General features: G+C 36.3%; 1 protein-coding gene across 16 annotated transcripts in view; it reads right to left on the bottom strand.

The window, feature by feature from the left end:
* VPS13B (vacuolar protein sorting 13 homolog B) overlaps window positions 1–19,874 on the bottom strand; it is an 804,527-nt gene that overhangs the window by 158,942 nt on the left and 625,711 nt on the right. For 15 of the 16 annotated variants that reach the window (XM_061438325.1, XM_061438316.1, XM_061438319.1 and 12 more), the window contains 3 exons: window positions 4,096–4,298; window positions 1,551–1,758; window positions 1,070–1,254 (listed from right to left, as the gene is read on the bottom strand). In XM_061438325.1, coding sequence (XP_061294309.1) covers window positions 1,070–1,254; window positions 1,551–1,758; window positions 4,096–4,298 — 596 coding nt within the window. Of the gene's footprint in view, window positions 1–1,069; window positions 1,255–1,550; window positions 1,759–4,095; window positions 4,299–7,544; window positions 9,946–19,874 lie in introns of those variants that run through there. The other variant, XM_061438330.1, reaches the window with a different exon arrangement.

The raw sequence follows: 19,874 nt of genomic DNA on the forward strand, positions 1-19,874 counted from the left end.
TATTTGGAGGTAGAGCTGACAGGACATGTTGATGTGGGAAGTTAGAGAAAAAGAGCAATCAGGAATGCCTTCAAGTGAATGACTGTGTGATTGAGCAACAGGTGGAAGACTAGGAGAAAAACAAATTTTAGGAGAAATTCAGGTCTGTAGAATTAATAAGTAGAATAATAATACAGTGATATCTGCACTCGAGGAAATGATGGACAACAAACTTTGCACAGAATCATAGGGAATATAATCACTCATTAGATGGCTTTCCTACAAGCCTACCACTGGTCCAGGACCATTTTCAACTCTGGAAATGAAATGAAAATTGTCACCCTTTCCAGCCTTATGGGGGCATATATTATTTCATAGAACAGCTCTAAACATGCTGAAGGGTGTGAGCACGTGCTAGGTTATTCAGAAGATGTGTGGTGGGGGCCTCCCTGGTGATTAGTGGTAAAGAATCTGACTTCCAATGCAGGGGACATGGCTTTGATCCCTGGTCTGGGAAAATCCCACATGCCCTGGGGCAACTAAACCTGAGCGCCACAACTACTGAGTCAGTGCTCTAGGGCCTGGGAACCACAGCTACTTAGCCCATGCGCTCTATATGTGCTCTGCGACAGGAAAAGCCCCCGCAATGAGAAGCCCGCACACTGCAATGAAGAGCAGCCCCCACGCACCACAACGAGAGAAAAGCCTGTGCCACAGTGAAGATCCACCCCATCCATAAAAGAATAAACCTTAAAATAAAAGAAAAAGAAACTGTGTGGTGAACGCAGTGACACTGCTTGTCCCATTACAGCTGGAGACCATGTAGGCTACAGGTCAAAGAGGAGAGCCAAGAACTCTCAAAACTGCTATGTACCATGAATCTGAATACCTTCATTCCCTTATTTTAACATTTCTAGTGTGCATGTGTCTTGTGTGTATGTGTACATATGTATGTTTGTATGTGCACATACATGTATATTTCTCTGAGACAACTGGCGGAAAAGATAGGTATGCTCCCAATATTTTTCCAAGTATCTGATCAGCACCTTCCCACAGTGTTTTTATTTTGAAATGAAGAGTCATTCCAAACCTGCAGCATGTCACCAAGGTCTGCTGTGCTAATGTCTGGATCCTCGGTGGTGTTGAAGGGCACAGGAGTTATGCGTACAAGGGTGAGCACTCTAGGTTCTGGGTATCTCCATAGCATCATCCCTGGGCTATCTTCGGTTTCATTGTAAAACAAGACTTCATAGACACCAGGCATTTTCAAAGGTTCTGTTAAATGAAAGTATAATTAATTGTATGCTTCTGAAGTGGGACATGTTGGTTCATTACAGCAAGAAAAAATTATGAATATAAAAGAAAAGAATATAAAGAAGCTGTCTGATCATGTTTATATGGTTTAAGAGAGGAACAAATCAAGAATCTTCCCTTAAGAGAGACTGAAAGGCAAAGTACTGTTTTGGTACTGCAGGTATTCTATGCACTTAGTTTTCAAGTGATGTTGAACTGTTATCATTTACCTAATATGGAGGTAAACACACAGTCATAGTGAGGCTATCGCTACTTACCAGCATCCCGTATATACTGAAATAGACCTGTCCGTAGGTCATCTGAACTTTGTTCACTTTTAAATATCTGATTTTTTTCCAAAGGAGATGGCATTTGTGGAACTGCTTCAGAAACTTTCGCTTCAAAATTTCCTTCCTCGTTAAGGTATCCACTGAGTAATTCATGTAGAAGAATTAAGCAATTCAAATGTTCTTGACCCCAGAAAACCTTTAAAATCATATGAAAAATTTTACTGGCTTTAAATACAAATATCTCATGAGGATAATTAGGTACGATCATATTTGAATTAGTTCAAGACTATAATTACATTTAATTACTGATAATAACCAACCTGTAATTTTTAAGCAATTCACTTTTGGGATGAAATTCTATTATTGGGGAAATACATAGAAACAAGAAAATCAAGCAAATCCTATAATGTGTGGGTAGCAATCAATTTTAAATGCTGAATTGATAATAAAATTATGTAGATGAGAGGTAATGTTTATGAATTAACTTAGTTAAGTGGGAAAAGAACATTGAATACAGTATGAGAGAAGCAATGAAGATCCTTTCAGGTCAAAATGTTAATAATAACAGGTTTGTAGAATAGCTTCTATTTTGTCACGAGATTACATGAACACATCCTGCTATTAGGGTTCCTTTCTTTGTACTTTGACTTTCAGAGAAAAAGAGAAGGAAGATGCTCAATGAGCTTGAACTTAAAAGGCTCCCAATTTCAGTGTTTAGTGAGAAAGTACCAACCAACACAGCCCTTGAGAACCAACTGCACAGGAGCTACAGTAGAGTTTCAGAACAAACTCTTGCTACTTCATCTAACAGAGAGGATCACCTTCCCTTTTTCTGCAGGCGAAGACTGTCTATAACAGAAGGATGACCAGTGGGGAATAATGATTAATGTCAGAGGACTTAAACATTTAATAAAGTTGAATTTCTCCAAATATTTCAGGTGAAAGCATTACAACTGTAATTTTCTAGAGAACCAGGTAATACAGAAAAGAAGAAAAGAATATACAAAGGTAGAAAAGAATAAGCCTATGCTTTGTGGGCAAGTTTTAAACCCTAAGTTTAAGTCCTACCTCTGGAATTAAGGCATCTCAGAAATGAAGGTAAGAGATATGATACTAAGTCTATTTTTCCCTCATCAATCTTATTTGTATTGAATCTGAAAAAAATAGTGATAGGTGAAAAGTCAAGTTGGCGAGTCAAATACCATGCTCCAGCTCTTAAAATGTCAAGAGGCTTTATAATATAGAGATTATATACTTTGTTTTGCTTTTATTCTTGTTTTTAATGTGGATTTACTTTGCTTCCTTGGAAAAATGGTAATGCAATTAATATTCTTGACAAAACAACACATAAGCACAAGCTTAGTAAATATATGAAGATTTATAACAGATACTAAAAATCTCCAGACCAATATAAAGCAGTAAGTTATTAGGCTCTGCCCACATCGAGCTCTGTGTCAGTAAGAAAACTGGTGAAACAGTGGAGGCAAGACAGCTTATAGATTAAAACAAGAAATCCATATTTAATATGCCTCAACTATTAAGAAATTAGTCATTTCCACTTTCTATAACTCTGAATTTCTCAAGCTCTTTAGATCTGTGTCACATTTGGGGGACATCAAATCATACCAAAAAAACCTTCAAATTCTATCCAAATAGAAAATTATCAAGAAATAAATTGGATAACCTCACATATTCTGCACTTGGCTGCAAATCAAATGCATAAAACACTGCAGTGTGAAGTTGTATGTCATGTTAGTCATCAGACAGCATAACAGCTAAACAACATGTCATTAGGAAATGGCTCATGTATTACTGATGACACTGCCTGAGACAGGCTGACTACTTTATAGTAGAAAAGTCTACACATTAGGAAAAAGTTTATTGATTCAGCAATTCCAAACATGTCCTCACAATACTTATACACAAATATTTATAGCAGCATTATTCATAATAGCCAAAAGTGGATGGAATCTAAACGTCCATCAACTGCTGAATGGATAAATAAAATGAGGTACATCAATACAGTGGAGTATTATTTGGTTGTAAAAAGCATAAAGTACTGGCACCTGCAGAAACATGAATGAACCTTGAAAACATTATGCTAAGTGAAAGAAGCTATTCACAAAAGACCGCATTTCATATGATTCCATTTATATGAAATGTCCAGAAGAGTCAGAGACAGAAAATAGTGGTCTCCTAGTTCTGGGGAGGGGATCAGAGGATGATGGGGAGTGTGAATGGTTGAAGGGTTTTGCAAGTAGGTGTGTGAGAATATTTTAAAATGGATTGTTGTGATGACCACGTGACTCTGTGAATACATTAAAAAAATCACTGAATGCTATACTCTAATTAGGTGAATTGTATGGTTTGTGAATTATGTTTCAATAAAGCTGTTAAAAAAGTTTAGTAAGACACCAATCCGACAATACCCTTTCTCACCACACTAAGTTTAAAATTTAATGAAACAGTTCAAAAAAATGAACAAAGGCTAGTTTAAAACTTGTGGGAAAAAATGGGGCCAATCCCCACAGACCTGTAGCAGACCTCCTCTTAAATCAATGGATATTTTTGGTATGGACTGTTCTGGGCCTGGATCGCCACTGTGTTTACACCACTTAGCTTCCAAATTGGCAGTAGCACAACACGGTCCTATTAGAATCCGACTTCTTTCTTTGAGACACGTTTTAAGGAGAAAATCATTTACGCTGAGTAGAAAAGATGACCCAAGAATCACACCTAGAGGGTAAAAAAAAAGAAGAGATGGAGAGAGGTAGATAATGTAAGTCTTCCTTGTCAAGAAAAAAAGTATGATTGGGCAAGAATTACCTGTATTTTTTAAGAGTGTCAACTCATCCTTTGTCAGAGTTTTCTTTTCAGTTGGCTTTTCCCCACAGTTTCATGCCATTTATATAGAATTCTAGCTATGAAGCAGGTATACCTTATTCACATTCCTAACAAAGCAATATTTGCCAAAACATTATGACTTTTTCCATGTGTGAGCATTTTAAGTTTTATGAGTAGAGACATTTTCATTAAACTGTGCAAGTTTTTCAAACTACATTAAGAATGAGAACAGCTGCTTCATTTGTCTATTGTTAACATGATGGGAGAGGGCAATTTTCTGTGATTTCTTAGAGTAACAGAGTACAGTATATTACTTTGCTAGACACTCAAGTTTTTGACTGGCCCATGTTAAAATTCAAAACAATCAAAATATATAACATGTGTTTTCTAAAAAATTTAGTTTAATCCAAACTTCACACATCATAACCACTTGAAGTTTACAAAGTTTTAAAAACAGATAGTGGCAGGTTAGATTTATGGGAAAAACTATATGCTATAGTTCAAAGTAAATATATCCAGAAAAGGAATACACTTTAAAATGGAGCTTTTCTTTTGAACTTAACTAGAAGTGTAGATCAAAACCTTTTCATAAAACCAATGGCACACTTTAAGATATTTGGATGAAAAGTCAGAGTGGTGGGTTAACTTTCCCCTAAGGAGTCCATATTCTGAATTGTCATTGTGAATATTGAATTTCACCAGACCACATTTGTAATGTCTATGGCTTATTTTTCTAATGATATTTGATCCTTAAAAGAGATGAAAGATTAAAAAACACCTTAGACCCACAGTATACATGTTTCAAAGTACAATACCCACATTGGCTTTTTTTAATTCTGTGGAGAGTTGAAAATTGCATATATGTTGTATGTTCCTACTTTAGAAATAAGACACACCATGCAACTTCTAATCTTCCACGGAAGACAATCATATTCACAAGAATGTTAGGGTTAAAGACTTTTGTTAAAAATCGTGACGGTGGAAATCAATTTCTTAAATTTGTTCATCAAATGTGGCAATAAGACTTCTGTTTCACTTACATAATTTTCTATACTTCGCTTAAAAAAAATAGAACAGTAAATTAAAAAATTCAGAACAGGCCCTCGAATACACAAGAATCAACAATCATCTTTATTAACGGAGAGATAGAATGACTTCTGATTTACCTGCATTATATTTCCTAAAATATTTAATTCTCAACAGTAAGTACTTGCTAAATGAAACATATCAATTTCTTATTCAGAAATTTGTCATAATGGGATTATAAAGGTAGGGCTTAATTGAGTACAATCATCTAGCAAATGAGCATTAAAGGAATGTCAGAATTACAATACCCATTATTCTCAAATATGAATACATTGATCTTCATACTACCCTACAATGAAATATCCCATTATCTGGTGGAGAATTCCATGGACAGAGGAGCCTGGCAGACTACAGTCCAGGGGGTCATCACAAAGAGTCGGACACAACTGAGCAACTAACAACAACAATCTTAATGTGAATGCTCTATTGGTCACTCACACAGGAAGTGTTAAAGGTCTTCTAGGTTTTTAAATCTTAGTGTTTATCATTCTTATCAGGCACCCGGATTGGATAAATCTGGGGCCCACTTTGAGGGCTCACTCTTAGATATGTTTCTAACACTTATCAATTTCTATATCACTCTATTCTTCTAAAGTCCTTCTTCTGATCCAGGATCCAATCTAGAATCCTTAGTTTTCTTTAATTAGTGACAGATCCTCTAGTTTTTTTTTGTCTTTCATGACCTTGATTCTCTTAAACAGTCCAGGCCATTATCTTGCAGAATATCTCTCAATTTGGATTTACCTGGTGTTTTCTCATTAGAATGAGGTTATGCATTTTTGGCAAGAATACAAGAGAAGTGATATCTTTCTCAGCGCATCATAGTGGAGCGATACTGATGTTTTACTACCTGCTGGTAATATTAATCTTCATAACATAGCTAAAGTGGTGTCTATCAGGTTTCACCACTGTTGTTTTTCCATATGTAAATAATAATTATCTTGTGGAGAGGTATCTGGAGATTATCCATGTATCCTCTTTTACATCAAACTTTCAGTCACTAAGTTAGTAGCATTCATCAATGGTGCTTGCTTGCAACAGTTATCACTGTGGGGTCTGGTAATGTTAATCTTCAATTTCTCTTATTCTTCTACATTTATTAGCTAATTCCCTGGTGGCTTAGATGGTAAAGCGTCTGCCTACAATGCGGGAGACCCAGGTTCAATCCCTGGGTCGGGAACATCTCCTGGAGAAGGAAATAGCAACCCACTCCAGTACTCTTGCCTGAAAATCCCATGGACAGAGAAGCCAGGTAGGCTACAATCCATGGGGTCGCAAAGAGTCAGACACAACTGAGCGACTTCACTTTCACTTTCATTCTACAGTAAAAAGAGCTGTCCCTTCTACCCTCTTTATTAGTTCAATTATTTATTTATACCAGTATGTATTCATGAATATCAATTTTATGAGCACTAATCTAATACTTTCATTATTTTACTTTTTTGCTTAAATTTTTGGCCATTGGGAATCCCTTCAAGTTGATTCCCATGTCATTCTGATATATCCCTATCATTTTTTGATAACTTCTTTATTTTCTGGCCACAAGATGTTTCAGGCTCAATAGTATTTTTTTCCCCATCCCATCTCTAGCATTAGTCATTTCTGCAGAATTTTGATTTCTTTTGCTAAAGAACGGTAGCTAGAAACCAAAATCTGGGTGGTAGGTACGCTCATTGCTGCTAAGGTGTCACTGCTCCTAGAGCCTCTCAGCAGAGTGGCTAAGAAGTATATTTATGTTTACTGCACATGTATACACACCATCAATATTTCTGTATCAGTAAATACATTAAATGAATTCATACTGATACCTCTAGTTCTAATCCAAAACCACAGAATTTGGTTTCTAGCCTATTCTCTCTTTTTTTAACTCTTTATTTTGTATTAGTGTGTAGTCAATTACAAACAATGTTGTGATGGTTTCACGTGAACAGCAACGGGACTCAGTCATACATATACATGTATCCATTTTCCCTCAAACAGCCAGGGTGCCACATAAAATTGAGCAGAGGTCCTGTGCTATTCAGTACATCCTTGTCGGTTATCCACTTTAAATGCATAGTCCCTTTTTTTATTTGTAATCTCTTCCTATGATAGTGAGAAACCTGCAGAGTACTCCTTCAGATGTACTCATTTCTAATCATCCCCAAAACATCACTTGGAGAGAGTGGTCAAAATTAAAGCAAAAGAACTAAGACAGACATAAAGGACAACTTTATTAAAGCAAAGGTAATCATCTACCAAAAAAAAAAAAAAAAGACTATCAAAAGGAAGGGCTGATATTTATCCCTGAAAGTCTAAGAACGGGCTTGACAACATTTTGTCTGGAGCATACAGATGAATATTGCCTTTCTCACTCTCTCTACAGCACTTTTCATTTATACAAAGATATTTGTAAGTACATAAAATTTTCTTTGTAGAAGTAACTTCATACATATATACAGAATTTGAACCTTACTAGTTATTTCTAATATGTAGCAATGATCTCAAAATACTGATACTATACGGTCTAAATTAGTTTCTGTGGTTTTGCCTTAAAAAAAGAGTAGAACTGGAATGACAAAATTTACTATGTATTCCTCAGAAAGTGCCTACCTCTTCTCAAAGAACGCAGTGTTGGTGGAAGGTTTTTCTTAATTCCCTAACATTACACAACTAGAAGTATTTATTGCTAGAGTGAGGAGGGGATGTAAGAAAAAATTCTAGACTTGCATTTTTACATTAAAAAAATCGAAATGTTGACAGCCTTTGTGTTACTGTGTATGCTGCTGAACACATGAACATTTTCCTACTGTCATACAAATTCTATTCTTTTTTGCTCAGGTAGAGAGAACAAGACACCTAGAATTCCTGGGCAAGTAAAGATAAAGGTAGGGACTGAGATCTTGGGAAAATGGCCCAGATATAGTGAATGAACGGCCAGGCAAACATCTGGGAACCTGAAACAGGAAGAAAGGGGGATCAGACTCAGGAGCACACTGAGGAAGGAGGGAAGAGACACACTACGACTGAAATTCAAGAGACTGTGCAGTTGAGTCAGGTGCTGACTCAGCTGCAGCTATATTTTAGCAATGGCAGAATTTGATAACTGGTTTTCTACAAAGTAGACTCGTAGGGCTAGGAACCTGCTGAACTTTCTAGATTTTCAGCTTTGAGTCTCACTGGAGTTTGATCTGGTTCAAGAATGAACATAAGATTTAATGAAAAACAGTGAGGCTCAGCTGGTAAAGAATCTGCCTGCAACACAGCAGAAAAGGGAGATGTGGGTTCAATCCCTGGGTTGGGAAGATGCCCTGGAGGAGGAAATGGCAACCTGCGTGTGTGCACGCACACACACACACACACAGTGAGGCACAATACTTTGGGGAAAGAAACCGTTTCTCTTGCTTTCCGGTTTTGAAGTCAAGAAAATGAAGGCTGCTGGCAGCCACCTTGTGCAGGATATTTCAGTGAACTTCTTTACTATCATGGCTTTAAGGATAATTTCTTAGGACATTATCCATAACTATGCCTCATTTCTTAAATAAGTGCTACTCCCATGCTTCTAACTTGTCTATAGAGAATTTGGATATCCTGGAAAACTTCTAACTTGATATTTATGCAGGTATGTATTTGTCATTGAACCAAAATTTACTGGTTATCTACCATACAGTGGGGTATACACAAAGATAAAGTGAATGATTTGCCATTCTCTTTTACATCACAAGATATTGTCATTTGTTAGCCTTAAGCCTCAATTTGTCAGCTTCAAGTTCTGAGATCTCATTGAGAGGGGAAAAAAAAAGACAATCAACAATATGTATAATATTGACTCTGTTAAGCAAGGGAACTGTTGAAAAACACAAATACTTCCCTATTATCATACAAATACTTTGTTTTTGCTTTTTATTCATTTTATCTGCTGTCTGTTCTTTCACTCTAAATCAAATATGTAATTGAACACCTTTTTTGTAAGGCCCTGTTATTTTCTTTCCCTCTTCATTTCCCCTCCCTCTATTCTTACTTTTTCTAATCCTTTACAGTCTGTACATACACATATACTGAGTCATTTCAGTCATGTCTGACTCTTTGCTACCCTATGGACTGCAGCCTGCCAGGCTCCTCTGTGCATGGGATTCTGCAGGCAAGAATACTGGAGTGGGTGGCCATGTCCTCCTCCAGGGGATCTTCTTGACTGAGGGATTGAACCTGCATCTCTTAATTCTCCTGCATTGGCAGGTGGGTTCTTTACCAGGAGCACCACCTGGGAAGCCCCTCCAGCCTATTTCTCAAGTCCACCAGCACTGATCATGAGTTTGAACTCACAGAGGATACTGAGAATTAAGACGCTAATGTTGACAGTGAGGATGTAGGAACAGGCATTGCCTAAAGGTGTTATGCAAACACATGACCTGTAGACATAAATGTGCCCTACCTGGTCCCTTCTGTCTCCTTTCTTCTCTTTCATGTCTTACACCTACAAGGAAATTAGGTGTGGTTTACTCTTGAAACTTAAGCAAGTAATTGAACTTATCCCCACGTGCCTACCTATCCACTACACCTGCTACACACACCAAAGCTGTGGCTTTGCTCCTCGATGAGGAGATCCAGTTACTTGTGGGATCACAGAAAGGTTAACCCACAAGTACCGTTTTTTAAGTTTAAAATAGAGCCTCCATTTCCTTCTGAACATTTCCTGCTACATTTTTAAAAAGCTACAATAAAATAAGAGAAAAATATATTAGTTCAAGTGGTTTTAATCTTAGTGTAAATGACCAGTAATAAGAGATTATGGTGATCACTTCATAAGAAAGAGTGGTGATAAATTTCAGAGTCATTTATAAATGCTAAACCAAAGTTCACACTTTTACCACAAAATATGAAAATAATCCCTGGGACTCAAGACAGGGTTATTAATTCTCTTTTCCCCCTTCTTTTACTCTGTGAGAAGCTGGCCTACGGGACATTATCCCTTCCTTTTTGTTTTCTTTGTTTTTTTCCATCAGGAAACATACTAAATATCTTTCTTGGGATGAAATGAATCTTATTTTATATTATCACCACACATATAAACCCAAAGCCACAAAGAATACTCAGAGTTCATTTAAGATGGATACTTATCCATTCAAAATCTGGAATAAATGGCAACAGAAAGTGAGTTAAAGGCATGTGTTAATCTTCTTCCTAATGGACTAATGCAAGGTGGGACAAAATGACTACAAGTAAAAATAATAAACAAACAAACAAACCCACCAAACTTCTTAGCATTGAAACACTGGAAAAAGTTGAATAAATGTGGAAGTTTTACCACTCCCCTGCACCTGTGTGCATGTTCACATATAGCAAATATGACAAGATGCTAACATTTGTTCTAGCTCAAGAGTATATAGGCTTTTGATGTGTTATCTTTACATTTTCCATACTTTTAATTTTCCCGTAAATTTCCAAAAATAATGAGAAAAGAAAATAAAGAAATATGCTGCAAAATTATAAGATTTAGAATGATCATAAAATTTAAAAGCATGAATATTTTAAAAAACATGGATATTGTTAAAGCTATTTATGCAATCACTGATCAGGTCATTTTGTAAAATTTAATTTTGAAATAATTCCAGGCTTTCAGCAAAATTGATGTCTTTCATTTAGTTTCCCTTACTGTTAACAACTCATATAAACTATAGTACTATTCTCAAAAGCCAAAAAATTAATACTGATACAACACTACTAATAAACCTTATATAAATTTCACCAGTTTCTCCCTTCATGTCCTGTTCTTGTCCCAGGATACAACCCAGGATCCTGTCTTGCTTTCTGCAACTGTGGGATCAGGTCATTTTTGACCAAACATATCCCCTCTTCTCTCTACCTCCTTACATTCAATAGAATACTTCTCTGCCTGACTCTTCCACTGGCCTTGTCCAAAGATCTGTATTTATATATTTAATTTCAGTTGTAGCAAACTAATGGCAGATACTTAATTAAAGTAAATGAGGTGTATCAACACGGAGAAGTTAATTTCAGAACCAACTGGTGTGATAAACAGAAATAATCTTGGTTTGTTTGCATATTGACATACTTTTTCATTGAATGTAAAAATTCAGTTCAAGGAACAAATAGTTTCCTGACCTTTAAAATACTCCTTCAGAAGACTAATAAATGCAAACCACTTGCTTTGGAGAATGTTTACAAAATGCTGCCAGCCCTACATCGTCAATCTCTGCTAGATCTTTAGCAAGGCGCCTACTATCTACATGCTGACTGTGCAAAGTGCGGTCTACATCAGGCTTCTGTACATCAACAGAAAGAGTACTCAGTGATGACATGTGCTAGCAAAGCATATCCAGGTATTTTTATCCAGCTGGAAATAATCTACGGTTACTAGAAAATCAGCAAGCATTGTTAGATACATCCAGAAGTCAATTTGCATAATAGTGAAGCACGAGGATTACTCAGAAAGTGAGAAAGGAAAAATTTTTTAAGTGATTAGATGACTAGGAAAAAAATTCTGTAAGTCTGGTCCACGAAAGAAGATGATTAGAAATCTTTTCATTTCTAGTTCCTTCAACTAATTATGTTGAAGCATAAAAAAAAAAAAAAAAACCGGCACTTGAGATTTTTTTTTTTTTTTGGCTGCACCATGTGACATCTTAGTTCCCTGACCAGGGATCAAACCTGTGCACCCTGCAGTGGAAACACGGAGTCTTAACCACTGGACTGCCAGGGAAATCCTTGCACTTGGGTATTCTAACCATGAAAATAGCTGGTTTTCCCCCTCTTGATCAGAATAGGTAAGTGGTTCAGATCTTATTTAATTACATCCTATTTTGTAATATGCCTATATCTGTATCTGTTATTAAAGTTGTAATATAGGACAAGATTAAGGTATGAAACAAAATATAGCAAAACTGTTAAGAGAACTACATGGACACCACTGTTTAAGCTGCAGGGATGTTCTTCCCAACAAAGTTACTAAAAAGTCTAGCTCTCAAAATGAAAGTCCGGTTGGCTAGTCGACCTGCTAACACATATCCCTTCTCTGAAGCACCTGATGGTTTCCCATTGGTGAGATTTCCAGGAACTCTCATCTAGGCCTCATCAATAAGTAAAAGCTGGAACTTCTAGTCTAATCCAAACGTATTCTCTGGACATGAAAAAATGATAAGCAGCAGGAAAAGATTTTATTTTTTTTTTCACATAAAGAAAGGCAGAAAGGCTATTTATACTTAGCCTGGGAAAGGCTACCCACTCTAGTATTTTGGCCTGGAGAATTCCATGGACTTTATTTATAGTCCATGGGGTTGCAAAGAGTTGGACATGACTTTGACCTTCACTTGTCTGGAAAAGGTATTTTTTTGAGAAATGTTTTAGAACTCTTGGATCCTAGAAAAACTAAACTGAACATACCAAAGGAAAATGCTGGATATGCTTTGCCCCTTTCTTCCCCTCCAATCTGCCACCATGCTTGCTGTTTTTACAGTGGTGTCAGTTTGTTAGGGAAGTAAAACTTCACTGGATCATGTAGCTTTACTTAAAAAAAAGCAGACTAAGAAATCTGTGCATACTGGAAAGTGTGTAACAACCTGCTTATAGAGGAAAGAATAACTGTAAATATATACTTTGAAAGTTTCTTAGATGAACACAGTAGCTAGTTAACTTAATGAGGAAACTGCTGGTGGATTAATTTTTTTTAAGTCAGTCACATGAATAGAAAAACTGGTATCAAAACACTGTTGAAAACAAAATGGCTTCCTAAGCAATTCACTGCAATGGTTTAGAAACTGATATTCATCTACGTGATCCAGGTTTTTAAAGACTGGTTTAATAGAAACCAGAAGCTAGGAGATGTGTTATCGCTCCCCGTGCACCCTGGAGAACCCCTGGACAAATCACTTAATCTCGGCATCCTTAAGTAAGGGAGTTCAGACTAGCTCAATGGGCCTCAACCTAGGGTTCTCTGATACGCAAGGAATCCCATATAGTAATTCTGGTCCATGAGGGATGTTCAGTATTTCAAAAATCCTCAAAGAAACTTAAATGAATTTGTTGGAGACAGGACTGAGATATACTAAGTTTTTTGGTTACAGTCATATCAACTCGGTACAGTCAAGTTAGCTATTTTATCCTAGATACAGCATGTGTGGATGATGGAGCTGGATAAAAAGTGTTCCTGATAAAGGAGAGGATGATCTCTCAGACAGTTTTCAGCTCTAAAATTAAATGCTCTACGACCTCAGCATTCATGGGGTATGACTGAAGTGAAGGGTCATGGGAGAGTGAAGGGGAGGAAGATACAAAAACACAAATATTTATTGAGGAATTTAATAAATTTGTGCCAAGGAATGTGTGGAGTACTGTGTGTACATTATCTCACTTAATCCGCTCAACAGCCCTGTGGATTAAGTGTTTTTGCCTTTATTTTGGAAATGAGCTGTGTTGTAACTTTTACCAGGATCAACTGCCAGCAAGTAGCAGGGCTGGGATTAAGACTGTCTGCCTCTTTCCAGCACCATGTTGCTTTATAAAAACTACTGCTGTTAGCTAGCTCTTAGTAATTTCATTTTTCCAATTGGTAACAGGGTTGGCAATAAATGCTTTTTCCTGTCCCCTCTCTCTTGCTTGGTCTCGGTACCTTAGGCCAACATAGCCTACAGGTCCAGGGGCCCAGCCAGAGAGCAAAAGAACATCTAAGATGTGTCTTCAGTCACTCATCGCTGGCAGGGTTGCTATGCCAAAAACTTTCCTAGCAAACAGCCTTCTGGCTTATGTGGATGAGAAGGCAATTTGCTGTGACCACAGGCAAAACTAAATACTGTCACAAATTCAGTGGAGTGGGAGAAGAGTAACTTCTAACCCTCTTCTTTTCCCACAGTTCCAGTGCTATGGGCGACAATAATTCTGGTCCATTTCACCTAATACTAACTTATAAGGTGCCACTGTTAGGATGCAAAGGAAACATTATTAAGAAAGAGATGTCTAGTATCTAATTACTAGGACCGGAAACTTTCTTCTCCAATAGCATTTGCACAGTGAGATATCCTTCTGTTAATTAACAGAATTTTTGTTGTCTCAAACACCCTTTTCCCTCCTGTCCAAGAAACACTGTTTTAATATGTGTATATGAGAAATTTTTATTAGTTGTCCCCTTTACTCCCTCAAATATATCTAAATCTAGAAGAATGGTTCTTTATCATATCTTTGTTAAAGCTAGGAGAAGAAATAAAAAGCAGTGTTTTTTTTAAAAGTATTTTTTTTCCTATAGTACATAAGACGCACAAAGTTTAGTGCGATGGGACACACTTCTAAAATACATAACCCGAGGCCAACAGTTTTCTAGAATCTAGATTAAGTTTGGGATTTAACTAAAAACAATAGGGAGGAAGACTACTACCTGAAGACAAGATCTGAAGGTGAACCTACTTGGAAGAGTATAATAACTATGCCAGATTTCTCATTAGAAGGGAGCAGAGCCTTACGAAGACTCCACATTCCCCAAGAAAACCATATTTACACAATTAACAATTCTTTTGTTGAAAAAAAAAAGCTTTCCTTATTGCACGCGGACACATGTGGGCTGTGTAAAAATATAAGAGATGTGTAACCCACGGTAAACACAAAGTAATGATCTTAAACAGGCCAAATCCTTGAACTCGTCATTAATAAATGTCTCTCCTGCATTCAGCTACCCGGGCTGCTGGGAGCCTGTTTTCTTCAAGTACTTCAAACACGGAAATCCAGGAACATTTATTATTTTAATCCATTACAGGCAGTGCTTGATTTAACTTTATTGGTTGTGGTGGTGGTAGTGGTTATAAGTGGGGGTATAGCAATGTTCTTTTACACATCATTTCAAAAGGGCTTAATTATATTTTATAGTTTGGGCCAGGAATTCTGCTTGTTTTTTTTGTCTAACAAGGTTCAAATGGAGTTCAGGTCGGTGATTAATCAGAAGAAAAAGTCGGAGATGGCTATCTGTCTGAGATGAGCTCATCTCCGTCTATGAAAGGCTGGGCAGGTACATGGTGTTCGCTGCGCCACAGCCCATGAGCATGCTCAGACATCTGAAGATGGCTGCTCATGGGACGAATTTTACTTTTCAGGCAGCCTGGAAATGAACACATCAGAAATCTCACCCAGTGGTTTTCTTCTAAATTTCTGAAGTTACTATCCTAAGGTATTTAAAGGCTTCCCATTAAAATCCAAAGCAGTAAACTTAGTAACCTCACAGCACTAAAAAAAGTGTACCTGAATAACAAAAATCACGCGACAATAAAAAAAAGAAACACATAAACCCTTTAGCAGAAAAATTTTAAATATTCCAAATGAAAGATGTCAACTTCATATAATTTGGTTAAGCAAAATAAAAAAATATGACCATAGAAATATGCCTGAACATCATATATCTACTAGTAAGTTTTTTTTTTAATATCATGAGGGGGTGAAAAAAGATAATTTCTAAGATAGCAGTACTAACATTATTTATTATTGTCCAAAATTCTATCTAATCATATATTATTGATAACAATTACAGCCAAGAGAATAAAATCTGTATGTTGGGATTTCTTTTCCATTGCATATAATTTCTAAGAGAGAGGACAAAAAAACTACTCACCAAGAGACTTAGGCATTTACCTTTTTTATTTCCCACTGTATTAGAGGAAAAAATAATGGGACATTATTTGGAAGAAAAAGTTATGAGAACTTTACTTTTTCCACATATTTCCCATTCAATTTTTAGAACATCCTATGGGTTTGTGAATGTCTCAGTAGGTGACCATTATGCACAGAAAAATCATCATTGAAAAAAAAATCAGTAATTCACAGGTAATTTAAGAGCAAAAAAAGGAGGACAGGCCAGTTCATCAGTAGCAACTTTGAACCTTGTTATAAAGTAATAGGAGGGAATCTGACCAGGATTAATAGTGGTCCTCAGTGCTGGGATGAGGGGTGTCAGGTTTCACAGACTCTAGGCCATCTGTTCTGCCTGCCTACATTTTACTTCTGCAAAACCATAAACGTACCTCTACCTCAGGGACTATAGAGAGGCATTAGAATTCTTCTGCTTTTCATTATCACAAGATTCAGTAACTCATTTCATTGTCAAGATAATCCCCTTTTACTCTTTCTTTTGCGCTTGCTGGGTATGCCAAAATGACAAATAAAACCCCAGATGTTACAGACCCAATGAGGTCTCCACCTTTCCTTGAGTGTTGGGTTTAAGCTACTTGAGACACGGTGTCAAATATGACAGGACCCTGATGCCCACACCCAATATTCATTAAGGTTTGTTAGTGATTTGTATAGCTGTCTACAAGCTGTACTTCCACTTCAATCCTCAGTGGCTGTTTAAAAGTTAAGTGTGTCCTCTGGCTTTAACTGTTGAAGAATTCATTTCCTATTGTTCAGGCATTGGAAAAAGATGCTATTTCTTTCTAAAAGTAACAAAAATCTTTGGGGTGTTGTAAATGGCTTGTTATTGCAATATATTATTTTAGGTAGTCATATTTAATTTAATGTTTTATTTCCCCTCAGGCTTACTTGCATTTCTGCAGCATCCACTGGCTATGACAACGCCTTAGGAGATTGTCCTCAGGAGAGTCAGTTGACTCTGGAATGAAAAGCTGGAGCTCCGCTCTGTATCAATTAATGACCTAGTTTCACTTTTCAGGACATGAAAAGGAGCTTTAGTTCTTTACATTTTTATTAGTCCTGAATGCAGTGAACATGAGAAGAGGCATTTGTATCCGTGAAGAATAATGTGGTTATGCTTGCTTGCTTTCTACTTTTTGTTTATACACAAAGATAAGTACATATGGATGACAGAGGCTGGGGTAGTGAAAGTTATTTAAACCACAGTTCTTTGACTAGGAATTCAACTTATTGCTTTCTGCATGGATGAAAGTCCCCTAAGTCCCTATGGAAAGGGGATTTTTGCAATTTTTCCTTGATTCGGACTAACATGCCAGCCAAGATGGCCTCACTCAGGCTCTTCCCCAGCCCTCTGTGCCACCTAACTTGTTCATACCCTATTCTGCCTTTTCCTCATCTACAGGGAGCTTGCTAATAGACATGCCCCTAAGAAAGAGCAAGGCAGCTTAAAGCCCAGCTATTTCACAGCCTGAATTGTGTACCCTTGTTTGCCGAAATCTAAGAAGTGCCGCCCTAATAGAGCCATAATTTACTCTGACAAGGAGAGCTAAAGTCTGCAGCTCACTCTCCACCCTGCCTGTGCAAAGTTCTATACTGTTGGTTCGGAATTTATAGCTATATACTTAAGGTTTCTCCAAAACGCCATACTTCAAACAGCAAAAAAGACGAGATGTGTGTGTGTGTATGGGGCGGAGGGTGGGGGGGCGGCGGGTTGTTATATTTTTTTAAGAAGAACATACTACAGAATGGGCCAGATTTAATGGACAGTAAAAGAAATGTCTGCCTTAAAATGTTTCAGGAAATAAGATAAAAATTTAAAACAAGATTAATTTCGTTATCAATAACATAATCATAGAAAATTTTGCAGCATTATACACAATCATAGAAATTTTGGGGATTATACACCAATTTAAAAAAATACAAGCATTACATCTTGTATGTAAAGTTCTAAAATCAGAACTTTAGGGCCATTTTACCAAAGACACATGGGAGAATATAAGTATTCTAGCAGAAATATGAGTTGGGTTATTATAAGTCACTGCTACACTAGCATCTGTAGAATGGAATTTTAAAAAACCCACGTCCCTTGAAACTCGGATAGTTTAGGGCCACGGAATAGTACAGAAAGCTAAGAAGAACTCACAGACTTTCTTTTAAAGTGGAAAATATTTAACCATTTCATTCTGTTTCAAATGATGAAAACATTTCAGAGAATAATCTGTACATATTTTGTTGTAAAAACCAGTAAATGAACATAAAAGCATTTCAGATTTAAATGTACTGAGAATGTCGTGGGGGAGAACATTAACTTTTCTCTCTCATTCTTTTATTATTTCCTTTCTGCACACACTTCCCATAAGCTTATGACGGTTTAGATGATTAAAAAAAATATAATCATCAGGCAAACTCAAATATTTTTTGTACTTTTCACAAGTGAAGAAACATGCCTACGACACATTCCCAATTGTGTTTCTCTAAATATTACTTAGAATGTAAGATTCCTCTAGCATTACAAATCTATTTCAGCTCCTAAATTAAAACTCATCTGGAAAGGACTGTTTTACCCTGTTTATATAACATTGTCACATAAAGAGTGTTAAAAAAAATATTTCGCTAAAAATAGCTTGCGTAAGTTAGGGATTAGAGTAGTTTCTGCTGCTATAATTGTTCCTTTGTAGTTTTTTCCATGATGTTTTTGCACAGTGTTTTTGACTGTGTTTATTAAAGTCAGCACATCAAAAAGGATCAAAGAGAAAGTGAGTGAGAACCAAAGAAACCCCAAGTGTGCTGTCTCATTGGGGAGTTATGCAGATTCGCATAAACAAGTGCAAATTGTTGAGGTTTTAATGAAAATTTTCTACAATTATTTTATCTTAAGTCATTCTATACAATAACATCTGTACAGCAGATGGCTATGCTGTACCAAGGCAATGCTCCTTTTTCTTTCTCTGTTTAATAGTACATCTGAGATGACTACTTTTGTCACTGTGCTCAATTTGGTTCAGCAAATAATTTGAAAAGTGCAGCTGCTGCAGATGGTCACAATAGTTATATAAACTGTAAAATCAAAGACACAGTTAAGTATTTCTGTATTAGATTCAAACTATAAAAATCTGACATTAACTCCATTGGGCTCAAAGATACACTATTAAAACTTTTGGTTGCGTACAGAACGATGTCACTGGAAAATACAAAAAGAAATACGACTACTGGTAGGACATTTTTTTTTGGCTGGAAAATACTTTTTACAACTTACCAAAAATAAACCTTGAATATATATTTGCATATATTTCATCCAAGTTGCAAAGCATGAATTTTTAAGATAGGTAAATATACAATTAAATGAATGTTCAGAGCTTAAATTATATTTCACTTCTTAAAAATTTTCCTTGGTAGAAAATCAATGTCTGAAAAATACATAGTAATCTCTTAATTATAATTTCCTAGAAATCAACCTACAACAATAACTAGAGCTTTCAATCTCACTTCATTTAATCATAATTTATTATTATTTTGCCAACTTTGTTTTCTTTTTTTTTTCGAGCATGCCATCACATTAAGCAGAAATGTAGATAAAACAGATTTGGTGTTTGTTACACTCATACTAAAACTATTTCTATCCATATTAATTAAATGGCTAACTTCAATCTGATTGATTTGTTGATGCAAGTAACTACTTAAGAACATTTGCTGCACACTACAGATTATAGTTATATAAAGTATTTCTTAGTCAAGGGTATAGTTTCTACTGCATTTAAC

Source organism: Bos javanicus, chromosome 14, assembly GCF_032452875.1.
Source record: "Bos javanicus breed banteng chromosome 14, ARS-OSU_banteng_1.0, whole genome shotgun sequence".
NCBI lineage: Eukaryota > Metazoa > Chordata > Mammalia > Artiodactyla > Bovidae > Bos > Bos javanicus.